At 44.4% G+C, this 21,537-nt stretch overlaps 1 protein-coding gene and 1 non-coding gene across 2 annotated transcripts in view; one reads left to right on the top strand and one right to left on the bottom strand.

Annotated features, from left to right (window-relative positions):
• Positions 1–5,236: 5,236 nt before the first annotated feature.
• TRNAV-UAC (transfer RNA valine (anticodon UAC)) lies at positions 5,237–5,309 on the bottom strand. The gene has a single exon. It is a non-coding gene; the product is annotated as a tRNA-Val (tRNA).
• A 556-nt stretch (positions 5,310–5,865) lies between these two features.
• Positions 5,866–21,537, top strand: part of Kap-alpha3 (karyopherin alpha3) — a 61,896-nt gene continuing 46,224 nt past the window's right edge. The window contains exons 1-5 of the mRNA XM_075680222.1: positions 5,866–6,037; positions 10,624–10,829; positions 13,337–13,432; positions 17,782–17,867; positions 17,993–18,079. Of these exons, the coding sequence (XP_075536337.1) occupies positions 5,972–6,037; positions 10,624–10,829; positions 13,337–13,432; positions 17,782–17,867; positions 17,993–18,079 (541 nt within the window). The 5' untranslated portion in view covers positions 5,866–5,971. The remainder of the gene's footprint in view (positions 6,038–10,623; positions 10,830–13,336; positions 13,433–17,781; positions 17,868–17,992; positions 18,080–21,537) is intronic.

Here is a 21,537-nt window from a genome sequence, read left to right as displayed (position 1 = left end):
TGCGTGTAAAAGACGGCGCGCGCAGTTTCTTATTCCGGTACCAGCAATATCAGCCCGGGTCATCGCACGGCGCATATTCGGGCAGCTATCGCCACCAAACCTACTGGGATAAGCCACTTCACCTATCTGTTTCACAGCGCGTGGTGCGTAGTGCCATATTTTTATACTAGGCTATAACCCAAACGCGCCGCCGTTCCCTGCTGCAGGCGGCGCGATATATGTGAGCATCAAGTTTCGCTTGGGCGTCATCCGGCATCGCCCACCAGCTCGTTATCTCTTGTTTCCCGTCGCCCTCTTAAAACACTACGCAATAATAATAAGAAAAATTGTGGGGCTTTACGTGCCAAAACCACTTTCTGATTATGAGGCACGCCGTATAGTGGAGGATTCCGGAAATTTCGACCACCTGGGGTTCTTTAACGCGCACCTAAATCTTAGTACACGGGCGTTGTCGCATTTCGCCCCCATCGAAATGCGGCCGCCGTGGCCTGGATTCGGTTCCGCGACCTCGTGCTCAGCAGCCCAACGTAGCCACTGAGCAACCGCGGCGGGTCACTACGCGATTGGAATAGCATGAAGTACAGTAGAACCTCATTGATAAATTCCCGTTACGTACGTCTTCCCGGAGTCAATTCGTTCGCAATCGCGAACACAACAAATGCCCTAATATAGAGTTACGTATTTTTTACCGTTTCATACGTTTCCGGAAAACTCAATTTTTCGGCACTAACGTTCAGTACGTCGCCAAACTGTGATCATATGATACGTTTTCCGGCCGCAAGGTCCTATGTGAAGAAACTGCACGAGGCGCGCGGTGATCGAGAACCGTATACATCTGCCAGCCACAGCAGCCACGACAACGCAATACTCGCCCGCCCGCCTCACGTGAAAACGCCTGCACGCACTCAGTTTCTCATCTCGTTACCAGTTATCACCGCTATCACCTCCAATATCCTATTGCGATTAGAATCTTCGCCTATCTGTTTCACAGCGCGTGGCGCCGTCGGTAGCGTATAACGCATGCTTTTAACATGCGATTACCGAAACGCGCAGCCATTCCCTGCTGCAGACTGCGATCGTATACGTATTCCGGCCGCTAGATCCTACGTGAACAAAAAGAAAAGGCGCGAGGCGCGCGCAGTCAAGAACAGTATAGCCGCTTGTACGTATCACGTGAAAACGACGACGCGGGCTGTTTCTTATTCCGGTACCAGCAAATCTCCGCCCGAGTCGTTGCAAACTGCATTCACAGCTATCGCCGCCAAGCCTATTGCGATAAGGATCTTCACCTATCTGTTTTACCACGCGTGGTGTGTATTATAGTGCCATTGGTAGCGCACTGCACGCTTTTAGTAGGCGATAATCCAAACACGCCGCCGTTCCCTGCTGCAGGCGGCGCGATGTGCACGGGCATCCAAGTTCGCTTGGGCGCGGCATCCGGCGTCGCCCACCAGCTCGATTTCGCTTCGGTTTCCTGTCGCCCTCTTAAAACATTACGCAGTAGGAAAACAACAAAACGCGTCTCGGGCAAATTTCTAGGTGGCTTTGTCTCGGGCCGCTGGAGCACCACCAGCCGGACGCGCGTCGGCGTCTCGTGCAGCAACGATCTGCGCGACGCTTCGCATTACGTAGATGTCAACAGTCTGTCAAATTCGTTTGGTTATTCGGATCGTAAGCTTTCCCGGTTAGTACGCTTTTTTCTCTCGGCTTTTTCGAAAATATATGAACGAGGTTCTACATGTATATAGTTTTTATTCACCATCCAGGGAAAAAGAGGAGCCAGACAGCATCACTGACCAATTTTATATCACTAAATTAAGGAGTTCGTTTTTGATCTTGTACATCTTGTTTTACTGTACATGTCCCTCGCTCCATCTAGGTTCCCAACATTTTGATCTGAAAAGCTTGTCTGTCACCACGTACACATATATATACCTTGAAGGAATATCCCTTTTGAAAGCATTTTCAACCTCCGCTTGCTTTTTTGGCATGGAATTTAACATGAAATTATGGGGTTTTACGTGCCAGAACCACCATCTGATTATGAGGCACGCTGTAGTGGGGGTCTCTGAAAATTTTGACCACCTGGCGCCCATTAACGTGCCTCTAAATCTAAGTACACGGGTGTTTTCGCATCTCGCCCCCATCGAAGTGCGGCTGCCGTAGCCAGGATTTGAACCCGCGACCTCGTGCTTAGCAGCCGAACACCATAGCCTCTAAGCAGCCACGGCAGGTTTCTGGCATGGAATAAAACAGTTTTTTTGTCTCTAAACCGCTTACTTTTAAAGCGTTCTGTTTGGTTCATTTTTCTAACTTCTGCAGATCTGCATTCACATCTTCCATAATCAACTGGCTACGTTTTCTTTCTTGCTTGCCAAAAATATGCCGTCATCCATGTCATGCTAATTTGGAAGGCCTTTGTTAGCAATGGGTATTGTGCTTCAAGACTGTCAGTGCAATTTTCCACGAAAAAAGCTATTCTTGGATTCTTGGGTGTCCCCTATGAACGCAAACTGAACATCAATAAATTATTGTTCAGCTTGATATCTTATGTTACTGCTGCATGGTTGTTACTTAACTCTGCAAGAGACTGGTCTGTTGTCATACCAAGAGTGCATTTCAATTGGTCTTATTCTCTTTCTTTTGACATTATAGTTTATGAGACTCGCCGATATGTATCTGTGTTAACAATAACACCTGATTTTGTGCAGAATATACAACATTTAACCAGATAAAATATGCATGTTGTGTCTCTTGGACTTGTCTGCAGTGATAGGAGGTTGTCAAGATTGGGGGCTCAATCCCGTCGCTCGTGATCCGTTGTCAAGATTGGAGTCCGGCATGAATTCGAAGGTAGCTGGCCCATGCCGTCGTCCAACGTTGATGAAGGGAAGGATTGCTTCTTATCGAGAACGAGGAATATGGGTTTATTTACAGTATTTATATCAGTCTAACGTGACCGTTTGAGAAAGTACATTAGTCTAACATGACTGCTTGAGAGAGAGTCTCAGTCCAACATGACTGCTTAAGAAAAGTGTGTCGAGCATCCGTACAACAGCAGTTTTTAAACACTCGGTCCTCCCGCGATACGAGGTGACGCGAACGTTCGTTTAGTCATCGCAAACTAGCCGCCTCTCCGCAGGACGGTTTACACACACACACATGCACACACACACGTGTTCACGGTCCGAAACCGACACCACACGAATTTCGTAGAACTCGGAGCCGTTCCGGGTAGCGCGTTGTCTTGCGTCTTGGTCGGTGCGTGGGAAGGAGCCTACGTCGGCGTTCCCGCGGCAGCTCCCCCGCCCGTAGGAGATCAGGTCCGCGTTGTCTTGTTGCGCGTAAAGCCTGCTTCGTCGAACTTTTTCAGTCACAACGCATCCTAGCGACGGAGAGTGGAGGATGCGCGTATTGATACCGACGCAAAGTCGACTTAGCCATGCCGTGGATAGAGGTTGGCGGCGGCATTCCAAGATGAGGTTGCCACCGCTGGCGTAACTGGCTGGCAAACTTGCACTGCAGCTGGCCGTTCTTAACAAGGTCAATACCACAATTGAGAATGGCTGGCCGAGATCTATGGTGTGTGTCCTCACTGTCCTGTGTTATGCATCTGGCAAGCTTTCGTGGTGGCAAGAAGACAAGCCAGGAATCATGTGATCTTTCTAATTATTGCGCACAGAGTTATCAGCATGATAATATCCTTCATGCTATAAAGAATACCACCAGCATGCAGTCCATGCATGCCTTTTTGTTGCTTATGGCAATAAAATCTAACATCCTTTGAAGCACACTCACTCGCTGTCTGATCAAGAAAGAAATGCACAATTAAAATGAAGAACACTACCTTCTCTAAATTTATTAGCAACAAGAAAGCCACTCTGAAAGAATTTATGTACATTTATGTACATTCATGTAATTTATGTACAATGGGGAAAAACACGAATTAACAATGAAAGAAACCAGACACCCAACAATATGTGTTACATATTGCTCAAGTATGCACATTCAACCTGAATTAAAGAGATAGACTGTTGACTCGATCCTGCACTCCTGTGCATGCATCTATATATGTTAAGACTCAGCTACACAAGCCACATATATCACCTTCCACAAAGCTATTGGGCAACATGATTAGTCACAGGCACAGGCGAAGTTCGCTAAACACTACACGGGACTACGGCCACTCTCGATCACTTAGCCACCGACTCTCACATTTAACGACATCCAATAACTTCTCCAACTTCGCTCAGAGCTCTTGTGGCTTATTTTCGCATTCATCACTTTACTGCCACCTATTTAAAAATAAGTTTTTTAATATACGAACCCAGGTCAAATCCTTATTTAGCTTCTATTTTAGTGAATGTAGCGATTTTGGACCCTAACCCGCCATAACCGCTATAACGACCCTGGCAAAATAACGTTTACCTCCCCGACGTCCCCTAATTACTCCGTCGATCGGGGTCGCAGTATTGGCGGCCACGCCCGTTTCCACAACCCCCACAACAGCCATATAGATGTTTAATGGCATTTCAAGAAATGTTTAATTTTTTATTTACTTAATTTTGTAAATGGTCATATATCTAGAACTCGTATGAGTTTGTGAGAACTACGTTCGCATCGAAGTTTTTTTTATCTAATAATTTTATGTTGGTTTCGGGCGACGAGCGCAGCACGTGCCCTTCGCATGGCCACCCTCGACCCTCGAAGGTACGTACGTGCCATATGTCGTGCCGAACAAGTTGGACGATCAGCCTTGTCGGCACAAAGAATTCTGAAACATCGACGCGATTTGCATAGCATCAGGAGGCCGTGCAAGCGCTACTGCGCTTCTTCACATCGACCGGCCGGTGTGAATGCCTGTGATTTAAACGCATTTTCTGTCTTTTTCTTTCTTGTTCCTTCTTTTTCTCCTCTCGCTCTTTGTCGTCTTTGCAACCCCTATATGCCTCACCCCAGTGCAGGGTAGCAAATCAGAAATTCGCCTCTGATTAACCTTAGGAGTGCAGAAAGTTAGGCTAGTTGGTTGAAATGCGCACTGAAAAAGAAGAAAAAAGTGAAAAAGAAACAAGAACGAGCGCTAATTCACAACTCTTCCCTGCCTTAACTCTTACTCTCTCTTGAAGGTAACAATCGGTGCCTTTGTACCGGCTTGTTGAAGTCTGACCATGAAGACGGTCGAAATGACCAAATAAAAAAAAAAGGTTAAAAAGAAAGCAAAAAAAAAAAAAAGTTATGGTTCCGCCCGGGATCGAACCGGGGACCTTTCGCGTGTAAAGCGAACGTGATAACCACTACACTACGGAACCAGCTGTACGAAAATGCATTGTAACGCTATATAAAACAGTTTATAAATTTGCACGCTGATAAAATTTAACTTTAGGTTTTATGAATGCACCCTAAGTGATTACCGTGCAAGACAAAACGAACGCAACATTTTATGTCAACTATGTATAATGTTGAGTTATTAGCCTAAAACGGTCTAAACACAATCAGAACGCAACAGACACCGTGCGCGGCAAAAGTCAGCGCGTATCGCAGCTTGGCTGCTATGCTGGCCGCTTTCGCATGTATACACGTAAGCCAATACAAAATTATGCAGGAATTCCAGAAAATTAAAACGATTTCAGTTTTAGCGCTAGCAATTGTCATTTTTATACGTTATGCAAAATTGGTGCTCCGATGGTGCTCCGGCTGAAGGCACGATGAGTGCTGCGCCGTGGCTGCTCGATAGTGTTTCATTGCTAAACGATTTTGCGCCACCTCTGTTTTGGCATTCTTCCACGTAGCGTATTTTTTCCGATTTAATTGCACGTCGTTTTACGAGAAAAAAAATTCCACATTGGCATTCGCAGCTTTCAGATACCTGTGACGTCATCAAAGAAGTGCAGACCGGCATTTTGAAAGACGTGTTTGGTTCTGCAAGCCTCCGTTTTTCAAAGACTGCCGCGGCTAAATCAAAGAAGCCAGAATGGCTACAGATGGCCTACAGAAATCGAGGTTGCAGCACTTTAAAAACAAGGGCAAGGATCAAGAAGTAAGTGCTTATCATCGTTTCCACACAACGTTTTTACACGCACAACCCTAGGCCTAACTGCTTTACCGTGTTAGTGAAAGCGCTTGCTCGCATTGAAGGAGTGAACGACCTGACGAGCGCCTTAGTAACGCTAGCGTAATTCACCGTGATGTTGTCCCCTAAATCAATGTTTTTACTAGCTGACTTATTATGGTGTGGCCACTGTGTGTTGTAAAGCGTAGGTCACTTGTCTCTATTAGGCCTATTCGATAGTTCAAAGCAAAACTTGGTGCGCTGTACATGCTGCGGGTATCCTCTTTGCTTGAAAATTCACATTGTTTTATAAAAGTGCTCGTTCCTTACGTTAATTCGATGTTCCGTAACCTAGCTGCATCACACGCTACCGGTTGTCGCATTTTAGTAACATTCCTGCGTGGTGTGAATGTCCCGAGACGGATCATGCGAAGGGCCCGTGGTGGTTGGTGTATCGACTGCGCGTTTTTGTTCGTTTTTGGGTTTGCCGATCCGGCTTCAGGCAGCTGTTCTTGACATATCTGACTGCATGAAATTACTCGACAACTTGTTTATGTGGCGTGTACGCAGTTGCCTTCCAGAAGTTCTTGCTTCTTGACCCACTATGTCTACCAAAGTTTTTTCTTTTTTTTTTTTTTTTCGAGTCGCAGCGTTGAATGTAGTACGTCGGCGCGTTAAGTGCTTAGCTACGGTTCGAAAATTAGTGTTCGGTAAGCCATTATTAAATAAAGTAAAATTGATCTGTTACTGTTTGCTGGTATGGTAGAATGACTTGGTCGCGTCGCCACGTGCATATGCAAGTGCGCAGCGTTGATGTCCACGCCGCGGTCCCTCGTCGGAGGCGGTGCATATCGCGGAGTTGTGACAGCGCGCCGTGGCGCGGCGAATGCAGTACGCATCTTGAATTGGTGCGGTTGCAACAGCTTTTCGTTGAACTTGGCTCGCGAGACAAGGGGCTTTTGCGAAAAATCGTACGGTAAACCAACCAATGAGTTCCTAAAGCAGTAGCATAGGCATGCGGCGATTACTTATTAAATGTGCCCTACTAAAAACGATACATACGCTGTTAAAAATGTGTGTTTGTAAATGTCTCGGCAACGCCACGTTGTGCATCTGTGAGTAAATGAGTGGACACTTGCATTTCAGCTAGTAAAAGTTAACTGCTGGATGTGTTCGCAGTGCATTTGTTGTTCGGCGTCACATTAGGGCATTGCTGTGTCTTGAAAGCGATTGTGCTTCATGATAAGTGGTATGAAAGATGCTTAACCCATTGCTGCACACTTCGTGGTTGAACAATGTGCTGTTGAGCTTTTGAAATGTTTGTCGCTAGCTGCATCCTAATGTGGCAGTTGAATGTCAAGGAGGTAGATCTCAAGTCCAACGTGCTTTGTGTGGAATTGTCAACCTCTTAATGGCTTCACTGTGAAAGCATTGTAACAGACGGGTGCCACAAATAAAATTAGCCAATGCTGTTAATGATTTGCCTTGCCTTAAGAACAAGCTGGAGAGCTGTGAAAATCGCGCATCTTTGCAGCACAGTGACATACAGAGATCGAGCTATACATCATTTTTCTTGCAGTCTTGCACCCTGAGTACTATTATCGACAAACAATATTTTCTAAGATTTCCACATGCTGTGGTGACGTGCTTTTTTATTACAAAATGTTCAAATGCAATGATTAAGCACCCAATATACCCCAAATCCTAGGTGTTGGTACATCCTGAATGTACCATGTTTTGGCAAGAACAGTTTTTCATTACGAAGGATTAGGTGGGCTTCATTTAATCCTAAAATTTTGTCACCAATAATATTTACACTCAGGCCGCTGCATGTATCTTACATGACTTCATAAGGCCTTTGGCATGCTAGGTTTGTGCACTGAATGAGTTCATCTGTTGCAAACTCAGGTACCTAAACATTGTAACTTGGCTATTTGTTTGATTGTGACAAGACTTCTGCAACTGTTCGTGACATTAAAGAGCAGTACTATTTCGGTGATAAGCACATGCAGTAACAAAAATACAAATGAACCTCGCCGCTTGGTATATGACACACTTTGCCAGATGTGTGCAGCTTTTGAATCTTTGTTCATCGACATCATAATTCAATCTGATTTCAAATTTGTGCCTAATAACCTGCAAAATGCATTCTGTGTCAGTTGCTGCTTTTCATGTCTTGTAGGAAGCAGCTGTGTTCAAAGTGACACTAAGGTGCAACATATCAGAGCAGATTGGTAGACAACACTTACAAAATGTTGGATGATGGGCTTTGCCGACAGAAAAGGGGTTCGGTGTGCCAGTAAATAATGTCAGGAGGCTGAGGTGCCGCTGAAATCCCCACACATTGTTGTGACGTTTACAAATGTTAGCAATGCGTGAATATAATGACTTAACTACCTAGTGTTATATAATGTTGAATAGGAATAAGCAGTTTAAAAAAAAAGTACGATTTTAGCAGGCATCTAGCAGTTTTCCTACAGAAAAATGAAAGATCTCTGAAAATGCCATGCTGCATGTTTCTTTTCATGGCTACATCATAGTTACACTGGCTTAGCAGTAAAAATGGAAATGGAAGTAAACGATATGCAGAATCCACAAATTGATTTTTTGATCCACAAAATGAATTTTACTCTAACTCAACTGGTGAAACTAATTTTCACACCAAACTAAATGCCACCATATAGGTGGTGGATCTAGTGCTTTAGGAATTAGCAAGTTGTGCCTTACAGGCTGAGAGCAAGAGCAGAAAAGTGGCATGCATTAAAGGGACCCTGAAACAATTTTGTACAAACCTACCGAGTCATTAGAGTAGGTCCTTCTGATCATTGACGCATCTAAGTGCTCCGCATAAAGTGTGCAATTTATTATAAGGTTTTAAAGATATACATTGCAGCATGTCGCTCGGCTGAATTTTAAGCCGCCCCTGCCCATTTCACGTTATTTACTCCAATGACGATAGTAAGGTGGGCTATCTGATTGGCTGCCCAGGGCGCGTCATCAATAATTTTTCCAACTTTATGGTGAACAAATGTTTGTAATAGTTGGAATGTTAGTTAACTTGTTTCTATGAAAAATAAAGTAACAGAAAGAGAATGCACAAGAACAATTTCTCACTACACTTGAGCACTTCCACTACACAGCAAGCATCGTCTGCTTGTCTTACACGTGCTCCATTTTGACCAGAGCTCCACGGTCAGAGTCGGTTTCAGTCTTTTCGCGTGCACCATGATTCGACTTTGTTGTATTGTGGGCTGCAAACGTAGTGACTGGCAATATGTCGAGCTGCGACATCGTGTCCCTCAGCAAGGCAGCAGATGAGTGGACTTGCTGCAGCACGTCGGACTGCCGCTATCTGATCGGCACCAGAATTTGCGTGTTTGCAGCCGTCACTTTACACCGGAGGATTACTAGTCCGGTATTCGGGTAAACGCAAGTACAAGGGGACATGGCCTCCTGGCCGTTTGACTGTGGAGTTTAATGGGATGAGCAGAAGCGCAAATCTGAATGGTCTGCATGGTGCAGCCACCTGGTGGCACAGAGCTCGACCACGTACAGTAGCAGTAATGAAATGTATTCTTCTTTGCTGCTGGTGTAAATTTTTCTCAGGAGTGGAATCAACACGTTGTTTTTGTAAATCTTTGAAATATTGTGTACTTGGTTAGAGCAATATTAGCGCTTTGTTTGGCTGGTTAAGCTCTGTGCGAACAGGTGGCTGGACCGTGCAGACCGATCAGGCCGCTCACGTACGTCTATGCTAAAGTTCCTTCATCAACTTGAGTTTATGCCTCCAGCCATCCGTCGAAATGCCAAGCTCGCTGGTGGTTACCGGAATACCAGACACATTCGGTGCTGCGACAGAATGCTCGCAACGCATGCTGTTTCGATAGCTCTCGCTTGGGGTCGACTGCCAAGCAGCTGGCGGAGAGTTTGGAGAGGCTTCGCACGCTCGCTCCTAGAGTACGGAAGTCGACGACATGACTTGCCAATATGACGCAGAGCCAGTGAAGGCGGAGCTTGGTCACAATCACTCAGGGAATGAGTTGAGGAGAAAATGCATGACTGTGGAGGAGGGTAACTTGTAATCGTTTGTAGCTCTCTTAATATGAGATGCTTCACACAAATTGTGGCGCGAATTATTAATTTTAGCTGTAACCTACGGTGTCTACAAAAGTTGTCCGAGCCGTTTCCGGGGCCCTTTAATGCACATTGGACTAAAAGGAGGCAGAGCTTCTGTTGTCTGTGCAAACGAATGGATTTTTTTTTTTAATTGGGGGTGTGAACTGCACTGATTGCTGCTGTGCCTCGGCCTTTGCTTAGCTTGAGTGCTGAGTTTGTGTAGCCTGCTTCTGACATCTTGCAAAGCATTGTTCAGTTTTTGTAACGAAGCCTACTCAGTTTGTTTGCAGTCATCTTTTAACGTGCATTCTTTTGGAATGCATGGTCTAAGATTATTTTGAATAAATTTCTCTCCTAACTTGCAGTTTGTTGGTAGTGTTCCTTCTTAAGGTACTGCTGTTTACATCTTTGTTGCTGCAGTGTGTTTACATTGTAACATGGCTTCTTTTGCATCGCAGGAAATGCGAAGGCGGCGAAATGAGGTGACAGTAGAGTTGAGAAAGAACAAGAGGGATGAGTCGCTGCTCAAGAGACGCAATGTGCCCCAGGTGGACTCCACGGATGATGAAGAAGTTGACAGGGGCCACCCAGACCTCCAGGCTATTGTGGCTAATGCAAGCAGTGGGGATCCCAATGTCCAGCTCAGTGCAGTCCAGTCAGCCAGGTGATTGTCTGCAGCTTTGTTTTTTTCTGTGCTGCGTATGCTGTTACTAAATGGGTAATTGATCTGCCCTCTCCTCTTGGTAGCTAATTCAGTTTTTTTTAGCTCCTATACCTGTGTCACATGTACAAAGTTAAAATTCTTTCAGCGCACATTTTACAGACTTGCAGCAGAACTACACAAGTAGGCTGCAGATTGGAATATTTGGGATGTTATCTGGACTGAGTGATATCAAATGGATTTACAGAAAATTTGTGCAGTTTGGCAGTGAATTGACTCTCGATTGCTCTCGGTACATGGAACCACGTGAATGTATGAGTGGCTTATGCAGACTGATATTTCTGCAGTGTACTGAAACGGGGCTATTTGAATCTATTTTGTCATTGGCCCTTTCTTTTTATTCAGTGTCACCTTCACAACTGTGTGCTGCTAAGCTGTGCCATTTGTGTGGTCTTCATGTTCTTTTGCTGTCTCTCATTTTATGGAATGCTGTGATCTTGTTTGCTATAATGTTTATTAGCATTTCATACCCATTTGCTCTACTTTGTTACTATTAGTTCTCCTGACAGGCCGCATAGAATGATCATAGCAGCTAAGAGAAATGGATTATTTTGATGTCGCATCTTTTTCATTGCTGTTATCTAATAATTTGACCTTGTGGAAAAGTTTGTGCGAAGTGAAGGGCAGGAGAATCTGTCACTAGAAGTTTTACACTATTGAGTAAGTTGGCTAACATAATCCCAACGACTGCATTTGAAATCATATTTAGTAATTTTTAAAATTTAGTAATTAGTTTAGAAAAAATTTTTTTTGCCACCTTTCCATATATAAAATTGTTATTGACAACATTATTAGCATATTTGTACACAAATAGCTGAATAAATACTTAAACATTAACTGCCAAAATCATTTATCCTGAAGTTTTCTGCTGGTAAGAATTGTGAGACCAGACCTTAAAAGGACACTAAAGGTTACCAGAAAGTCAAGTTAAAGTGGTAGTGCAATGTTCTAGAACGTCTAAGGCGTCAATATAATCGCGAACAGCGCTTTAGTAACCGAGAAATTGAGGTAAATGCATGACACTATTTGAGACCCCCCAGCGACATTCCGGTACTAGCCCGATGACGAAAGCACTCCTCATAATTTGTGTTACTAATACTCAACTACTCGCATTAAAAATATAATTTCATTCAATTATAAGAGGGAAGAAAATGCTACTTGATTACGTCTATTCGATTCTAAGAAAAAATAACATTTTGACGTTACCCTTCAGTAGTATGGGTGGTCGAAAGGTTTCGTTATCGCTCGACTCTGCGCCGCGCACGCTTTGGAGTTTCAGTAGTTTCGTTATCGCGTCGTGCTGTGCTGGTTCTGCTGGCTTGCGAAACTTTCATTTGGAACAAGCAGCGAGAATGCCACGTCCATGTGATGTCGTGGGAAGCCCTCGTTGCTTTCCCGCTCCGGAGAGCCGGTGTCGAGGCCGCCGTCATAGTACGCAATGACGCCGGCAGCGCGAGCCCTCAGCAGCAGGTCGCGCTCGTCAGTGCTCAAATCGCTGAAGTTGAGCCCAGCATCGCGAGCCAATCTGTCGTTGTCAGGGTCCATTGCGACGAGCGTCGAAGTTTGCGTCATAGAATGAAGTACCAGCTTATGGTCGCGCGTTTATCCTTCCGCTAGCCACCATACTCCCGCTTTCGCTCTGCTGTCGGCTCTGTCTTGGCTCTGTTTCTGGCCGCGCGTTTGCGTTTTGCGCGGAAAAGCCGTAGCGCCGTCTGCGGACGCCGTTTTACTCACCGACAGCGCAACGTCACTATGAGACCATGATGTCAGTACTCCTCGATCGGAGGGCGGGCGATTTGAACTGCGCTAGAGTTATGCGCACGCTTCAGAACGCATTTTCTCTTAAAATAAGTCTCTCCTTGGCACGAAACAAGCGTTTCGAGGTTTCTGGGATGGTATTTCAACAGTCCACGTTGACTTAATAGTAACCTTTAGTGTCCCTTTAAAGGGTAAACGCTATCAAATGTCAAAAAGCCTTGGCAAGTTTTTTGGTGCAAACGTTTCCAGGGCCATTTAAGATCAGATAATACTTTAATAATTCATGAGCTACTATTTTCAGTTTAAAATCTTCATGTGGTAGGCTGTAAATGGCTGTCTTTAACTGAAGATTACAGGTTTTTGATGCATTCACTGCACTGCCAAGACAGACGGCGCTATTAGTCACCAGTCGGGTCAGTTGCATGCGTGCTGACAAGCCAAGTTAGAATTATCTGGTAAAGGCAAGTGTCAGGTTCAAAATAACCATAGTTGGCCCGATAGAAATGTAGGAGTGATGGCGGGACCTTCACTTGCGATCAAATTATAAGGAAATTGAATATATCGGAGTCGAATTAATAGAAGTCGACTGTAAGCATTGTCAAAGTGCAACTGCAGTTTTATAAGCTTATATAGGTTTGTGCCTACTTAAGATGGAAAATTACTAATAAATGTGTGTTGTTTCCTTTTGACAGGAGGCTACTCTCCAGCGATCGTAATCCGCCTATTGACGATCTGATCAACTCCGGAATCCTCCCCATATTAGTTCAAGCCTTACGAAGGCATGACAAGTAGGTATCCTCCTTTCCATTTTATGGTTGTCCGGTGTTACCAGGTGTTTTGATTTTGTTGGACCTATTGTTGCTTAGTGGTGCAAGTGTACACACTAGTGCTTTGGGAATATTCGGATTTTCGAATAGTAGTTTCGAATATTGCGCTATTCAATATTCGCTTTGAGAGCAGCTGTAATATTTGTGCTTTTCGAAGTGTTGTCAAACTTACGATTGCAAGTTTACTGTTTAATACAGTCAATGTCCTATTTTCCAGTTGTGCGATTTTTCGGACATGCCCGATAGTTCAGATGCCTTTGCGGCACCTCCATGATACCCCACAGAGTCAATCTAGAAGAATGTCTGAGATTTCGAACGCAAAAATGCGTCTCTGTTCGGTTTTTCAGACTTTTTGCCATGACCGTAGGTCCGAAACGGCATTAATCGAAGCCACCACTGCCGCCATTTTGGTTATCTCGCCATCTCGAACAGGTGCTCTTCCCTGCAGAGCCACTGGCAGCCGTAGCCACCAACATGGCAACGCTAGGCCTAGCTACCTTAGCTCCTGAGCTTCTTGCTGTTTGGCGCCATATTTTTCATTAAAACGATTAGCTGCTGTTAGCAATGGCGCCGACTCTTCCTTTAATCGTCGCTGAAGGCTTCGAAGCTCTGAAAGCATGACTCGTTGCATAATGCTGATTTCCGAAAGAGCTTCATCTTAATATAGCAGTGTTACGCAGTGAAGCACGTGCGCATTATTACCTCAAAGCATACCAAAAGTGGGAAGAGGCAATTGTCACAGGACACAGTATGTATTCCTTAATTATACACACATGCACCCGCTGTCTCCTGTTAGAGTAAGAGCACCGATATGCCTAATAAGTGTACTGGCAGGCATTCAGAGCTATTTCTGACGTGTCTGTGGAAATTTGATCCCTTGGTGGGCAGTAAAAAGCATGCATTCGTGTTTTTGAACTGCCCGATTTTTCTTCGTTTTTTTTTTTTTGCATTTTTGCGCCCTAGGGAGTCTGAACAATCGAGCATTGACTGTAGTCGGTAAGGCACGATTTTCAAAATAAGAATACACATTCAGCAAAACTGCATAAATGGTATGGGTGGAGCTTGCAAATACAGTTCAACCCGGCTATATCGAACTCGAAAAAAAAAAAAAACTCCTATCAGTTCGATATAAAGCGTAATTCTATATAAGCCTGCTAAAGGATTGGATGTCATAAAAGCACATACCATTTATAAAATCACTTTATTCATGAAACTAGCTTAGTTTCCCATTAAATGGTCCTGTATTTTCTTCTGCTTGGGCAATTACGCTGCCTGCGACGCACGCACTTCTCCACATTGTCCAAGGAGTCGGAGCAGCTGAGGCCGCAACCTTCCGCATTCGCGCAGAAGCACCGGACTAGTGCGAGTGCACCAAACACCTCGGAAAATGTGGGCGGAGGACCGTCGTTGCTTTCCTCATTCTGCCCACTTTCACATGTGCTCAGTACGATGTTGGCAATGTAGTCTTCGTTTTCGGGCTCTCCCGTAGCCGCAACACTGTCATCTGCACTCACAAACTCGTCGACTGTCGATTTGCCAATGACTTCCGGACATTCGGACAGCTCGCTCCAAACTTTCGCAGCATCGGCAACGGCTTCGTCGCATTAATCAGAATTTACAGTCGTCACCGAGTACGCAAAAGCTGGCACGTCTGCAGCAATTTCAGATGAACCACTTGTACGCGGCCGTACGTAGGCGTCGGGCGCCCTGGGCACTGGTTCGCGAGTTTGGTCGCTTTAGCCCCAATCTCCCCCTTATTCTTCAAGATTGTGCTCAGAGTGCTCCTTGAAATTTTGCACACTGCGGGAACGTTTGGCATCTCACCGCATTCGACCCAATTTATGATTTCGAGCTTCACGACGAAAGACAAATTCTGCCACTTCATCACAGCAACACTGCGGGAAAAGGCCCACAAGGCGCAAATACAATAAATCGGAAAAGCAGCGGGACAACTCACACTTGCGCCATTCTGCACGACGAGGGCACAAGAGCCTCTGATTGACTGTCTGAGCAAGCGCTGCGGGCGGACCATGATCATTTTTTGCAGGGGGGCGTCGACGGCTTGCCTGATGCAGCGCGGTCACGGTAGGGAGAGTGGGTAGATAAAGCCGCGCTGCCGGGTTTCTCCGCCATCGCGAGGGAAAGCCAACTTCGGGGGCACTTTCCACCGCTTAACATTTGATATATCCAGAGTCGCTGCTATTTTTGCTCGATGTAAGATTACCTTTTGCTATATATACTCATTGTAACTATACTGTGTTCAGAATTTGTTCGATATACAGAATAATTCTATGTAAACGGGTTTGATATAGTCGGGTTCCACAGTATATTAATTGGTCATTTCATCAACTTTGTTAAACAATGGGCAAAATAAACTAAGCAGCAAGCTCCAGATACGCTGGTATATGCTGGCGCCATCTTTGCCAATCTTGGCACCCTGGTTGCATGCACTCTTCTCACCACTTCCGTGTCCAGAAACTAAGTTAGAAAAGCAAGTTCCTGATAAATATGAACACGTTTAGAAATTTTTCATAACCTTCATAATTTCTTAGAAATATTTCTTTGTGAGAAAACTCATTAACGCCATTTCAAAAAATTTGTGCTATAATACAATTTATACTATCTTTGTGCGCCTCTCTTCAGTCGCCCTTCCACCCCTCTGAACACGAATGGGCTGTGCCGTAGCTCTATGCCTCCCAAAACCTTCCAAAACACGAGTGGACAGCGCCAACTGCGCTGCTTGCAGATTGCTCGCATGTTGCTCGCATGTTGCTCGCATGTTGCTCACTGTTTGCAGAACTGCGTTCTGCAAACAGCTTAATCGCTCATCTTTGTTGGTTTGTCTTTGTTGGTTGCGTCGAAATCGTTTCTGTCCATGCAGTCTCTCAGCGTTGCTTGACTTTCTGCCAAAACAGAAGATGGCTGATCTGCCCGCTGATCATCGGCAGTGCATGACGTTGTTGGTGAAAAGAAAGTACATGGCTATAGATTTGAAAAGTAAAGGCTTCTAACCGATGAGGGGATCGTCGCAAAATTGCTTGCGTCAGATAGCGAAGGCGACGACAGCACTAATGATGCAGTATTGCAAGCTGTCTCTGCGTTGTCCTCACAGGAGGGCCGGCAGATAATTCAGCCACTCCAGGGCTTCGTTTTCGTGAGCAGCCTTCTGCTGCACTACGTGGAGCACCTGGATGCCATGGAGAAGGATGTGTGCAAGCTTCGCGTAAAGCGTGCAAGGCTGACGGACATAGGGTTTTCTCGTGTGAACCAGTGAAAAGCACGTGGCGAGATGCTTGTGGCAATCTCGCCTAAGCATTTCTTCTGGATTTCTCAAGCTGTCAGTCTGCCGCGGCAGCCCCCTCGCAATTCTTGAAGGCCCCTTTTGAGGCCACCAAAGCAATGCTTCGGTGGTGCTCGCATTTCGCTTGCCACTCATGACCCTTCTTTGCAGTTGTTATAGCAGTGCCATTCTTTTAACGCCGACAGCCATGGCTTGTTACACACGATTGGAGCGCCCAGGAGGCAGTTGAACCAGTGAACACAGTCTGCAGCCGGATGGAGGAAGGTGGTGGGGAGGGGCGCTAGGCCTCCTCGCTGTTATAGTTTTCTGGCAACCGCTCTGCCATCTCCCTGTTTGATTTTTTCATGCAGCTCAGTTGTAACAATTATCGGTTATAACAATGGAACTTTCGTGGCACTTGAATATTGCTACAAGTGGGTTCGATTGTACTGATATAGTCAAAGCCAGTTATAACAATATTCAAGTGCCACAAAAAGTTTTGCAGGTTTCACCTCGAAGTGTAATGTCATTTTTCGTGGGTGTCGGGCAGTGCATCCCTAGCTTGAGGACGTACTTGAGGGTTTTTTGTGGGAGCTCTGCGTGTGCTCGCTACCAGTGACAGTGCAGCCAATTAGCTGCAAAGCTTCAGCGCTGTTGAAAAATAAACCTGTTTTGTCTATTCTTTTGTTGTTACTTTTCTTTTTTTTTGCTTTAGAGGTAAGGGGTCAACTTACATTCCCACTTAAACCTGTACTCCGGTTCATACAATACTTGTTTTTCAGTACTGAGAGGATTAAATTTGAAAAATGCTTAAAAGTCTCAAAAACAAATCTTTGGAAATCTGCTTTTAAAAGAATGGCTCAGTGAGGTATACTGGCAGAAAATAATGTGATAAGGGCATATTTTTTATTCTGTTTGGAAAAGAAGTAGAAGGTAATATGCTCAAAGCCCACATATTTGTGCATTCTTGCACATTATGTGACATGCAAGTTTGTTGAAGCATATGCCTTATTGTACTTTCATTTTTCAGCCCTTCCTTACAATTTGAAGCTGCGTGGGCACTAACGAACATTGCATCAGGAACATCACAACAAACGCAAGCGGTTGTGAACGCAGGTACGTTTGATGTTTTAAATTTCTAGCCTTGGAAATTGTCTTCCTTGCCTTGTTTTTATGCTTTCCATTAAATTTTTTTCTCCACTTCACTAATCGTTTATGCTTTGCCTGTTTTGCCCTTCCAGAAGCAGTACCACTTTTCTTGGACTTGTTGAGATCACCACACCAAAATGTCTGCGAACAAGCAGTTTGGGCATTGGGAAACATAATTGGTGAGCTTTGTATCATCGCAGTTTTTGTAGCAACGTAATGGTCATTGTTCTATGGAGAACCTTGAGTCGCACTACTGTTCGCTTCAGATGGGAAGAGATGTCAGGTTATTGTAAGTTGTTGCAGGTGTGCGCTGTCAAACAAGCCTCTGTTGCTTGAGGTGGGACAAGGCTCTTTTCAAGGAAATGTCAAGTGTTGAGGTTCTGTTTATTGACTTCAGTAAAATTGACATATTTTGAGTGCTGTCCCTGAAATCTGTCACAGTATTGTGAACACCTTGTGTTCAACAGTGTGGCTCGTGTAATCTTCAAGTGTGCAATCATGTTTTTAGTGTTGCGCATCTCCAGAGATTTTGCAATGCTTCATACGTGGTGTACTGTGCTCTTATCTCTGTTCACCGATGTACAGATTGTCATGGGAAAATAAAAGGTGGAAGGTCACAGGAAAATAGATGGTAGAAGATACATTCTGCCCAATTAGCCCATGATATTTCAGTGCATCCCATCACAGCAAGACTAGTGAATACAACACAATGACATTTCATTCCCATCAGAAAGACGGAGGGGGCTGTAGGTGAAAGTAGCTCTTAAAGGGGGACACGGCTCTCTGAGGCGAAAAAAATCTTGAAAAAATATATATTTTTACTATCATTTTCAATACCTACAGCTACTATTCCTTCACGAAGTTTCCCATCTTGCAGGAGAGTATTTTGCCTGCAATATCAATTTATAACATCACTGCAAGCTGAATTCCGTGCAAAAGCAGCCCTTTTTATTGTGGCACGTAGCTCGTTTCCTATGCATGCGGTTGTAGCCATCTTGGTCTCTTTGGAAAGAGGAGCCTTCCTTCTTCAATTTGCCACCAAAAGTGACTAAGCCAGCTCACCGCTGACGTTGAAATCCGGGAAGAAAAGTCCAAACGTGCGATCCCGTTCGTCGACTTGCGCACGTGATCAGAAACGCGTACTGTGGTTGGCTGCGCGAGGTTTCTGTCGTCTGCTCCACTCCGCAGCTGACGCAACATCGCATCTCATAGGTTTGTAACAAGTGTGCAACGATGTCTGATTTACCGGGGAAGTTCGCCACGAGGCACAAGTTTGGCAAAAAGAAGCGATCAGCTTATAAATTTCAAAAACGTTCCATTCCTTCGGAAAACATCGAGAATGGTCTGTCGCCAACCACAAGTGATGCCGAAGCCGTGGGCGATGTCAAAGTAGGCGTAGCCTACTTTCAGTGAACACTTTCACTGAGTGAAAGTGTTCCGGACAGTGGCCGCGTTCGGCGTTACTCTGCAATGTTTCAGCGTGGGGACTTGCTGCAGAGAGAGAAGAATGGCCCCCAAAAAGCTTCAAGTTCTTGCTTCAAAGCCAGCAACAAAGTGAAAGTTGGATTTCTCACTTGGGTTGACGACATTGTGGCCGCACCAGTAGACGCTGAGGCAGGCTTTGCTATCGTCAGTTTGGACTGAATGAACGCACTGATATTGTTTGCCAAGTGCAAGGTGTGCGGCCGTAGCATCATATTTGGCAAAAGCGAACGAGAATATGGCCTTGCCATAAAGTTCGTTATCACGTGCGTGTGATGTCGCGTTGAAGTGGAGCTCGTCGTACAGAAGCTGAAGAGCAACCCGTTCGTTGTGAACGATCTTGCCGTGCACACAATGCAATCCGCGAACGGTGCTAAATGTCTTTGCCACATTTGGGTGGCCGTAGTCGGAGCGACTACATTCCTGGTGGCTTTTAGCCACTTTCATCGTAAAATATTGCAAAACTATTTCTGCACTTTCGATTAAAGGCGAATGTATTTTTTTCTCATTTACTCATAACACAGATTTTTGACTTGCTGATTTGCGGCAGCGATATCTCTGCTTTCAAGGCAGGTAGAGCCATAATTGTTGTGGCTCGTAGCTGAGTGTGCAAAACACACAATGGTAGGAACAGATATTGGAATTTATGCTTCAAAATCTTTCAGTTCTGCTTTAGATCAGACAGTAGGAAACCCACCTTGATATAATGTGTTACTTATGTTTTCAGTACCTAGGCATGTGCCAATATGAATTTTTGTAGTATGGTTATTTTTGTATTGTTTCTGCAAATGATGAACGATGAATTTCATTAATCTTCAGTACTAAATGGCCTATTGGAAAAAGAATTACATATTTGAAATCGGCACAAAAATCTTACAACTGAAAAGTTTAATATTAATGAAAAAAATTATGAACATTATTTTAATAGTAGTGTCCCTCCTTAAAAGGGACTTGACAGAAGCCTACCGAAACCTCTGTACAGCTGACAGTTACAATAAAGCATTGATATTGATCCTGAAAGCCATTGGAGGTACTGTTATAAGGCAGGGAGCTAAGTGAACTTGTTTCTGAAAAAGTACCACCGACAGCCATATTTACACCGCTAAGTGCCTATTCTAATATACGCTAGCGAGGATGTACTGTATCCGCCTACAGAAAGTGACCAGTGAGGTGGCGTCTTTTGTGTTTGAACTTAATGCCAAAAATAGCACTGTGAAGCATTATGGCATTGGATGGGGAGGCCTCCAAAAACTAGGTATGCAAATGACTTTCTTCAATAACGGGTAGCTTTATTCCTTGGATATGTTGATTTATTCAGTGCCATGCTGCAGTAAAAGAAAGTGTGTTGTTGTGCTTGGATATTCTTACGTGCATTATTTTGTTGAGGAATTATTTTTGGTAAACAACAGCCTTACCCTTGCTTGTAACTCAGTTTAGCCAGATTATCTAAACAAAGGTTATGTGTGCCGTTCAAGCCAGTTCAGCCAATGCACATGGAGTAATCATTTTCTAGTTGCATTACAATAGACTATCCTCAAAGGAGTGTTAACTACAGCATCATTGATGCAAACGGTAGTTGTGCTTAGCACATCAAATCACAAGTATGGTCTCTTCATGGTGTCATTTATCATAGCACATTGAACAGCACTTTTGCCAAAATCCCCTATACTTATATTATGAAGTGGAAAAATCCAAATTTTATTGGCCTTGTGCACTCCACTCGAAGTACACTTGAGTCTAGGCTCAGCATTAAAGGAAGAGAAAAATGAGTCAAGCTTTATTAAAAAATTAAACTTCGTTAATACCATAAAAAACACTTTTACCTTGATAAAGAGGCCTGATAAGCCAGAAAAGATGTGAAAAAGAAAGACTGGTGGTAATGTTGCATCACCCAGCTCTTCGTGGTGTCAAGGATTTTGACCACACCTGCTCAGGCCTAGTTTTTTTTTTAACAGTAATGATGGACTTTTAAAGGAGGCAAAGACAGAATTTCGCAAACTTTTACTGAGCCACAGTGGCCCCAGCATGAAGGAATATTTGGAAATCTGTGATGTCGCATTTGACATATTAGTGCTGAGGTGTCGGTGTGAAATTTAAATGGAGATTTTCTTACCTTGAAATTAATGTGAGTAATTGTGAAATATTTTGTCAGTCT

Source organism: Dermacentor variabilis, chromosome 2 (genome assembly GCF_050947875.1).
Source record: "Dermacentor variabilis isolate Ectoservices chromosome 2, ASM5094787v1, whole genome shotgun sequence".
In the NCBI taxonomy this organism is placed as follows: Eukaryota; Metazoa; Arthropoda; class Arachnida; order Ixodida; family Ixodidae; genus Dermacentor; species Dermacentor variabilis.
This window is presented reverse-complemented; position numbering and strand designations above follow the sequence as displayed.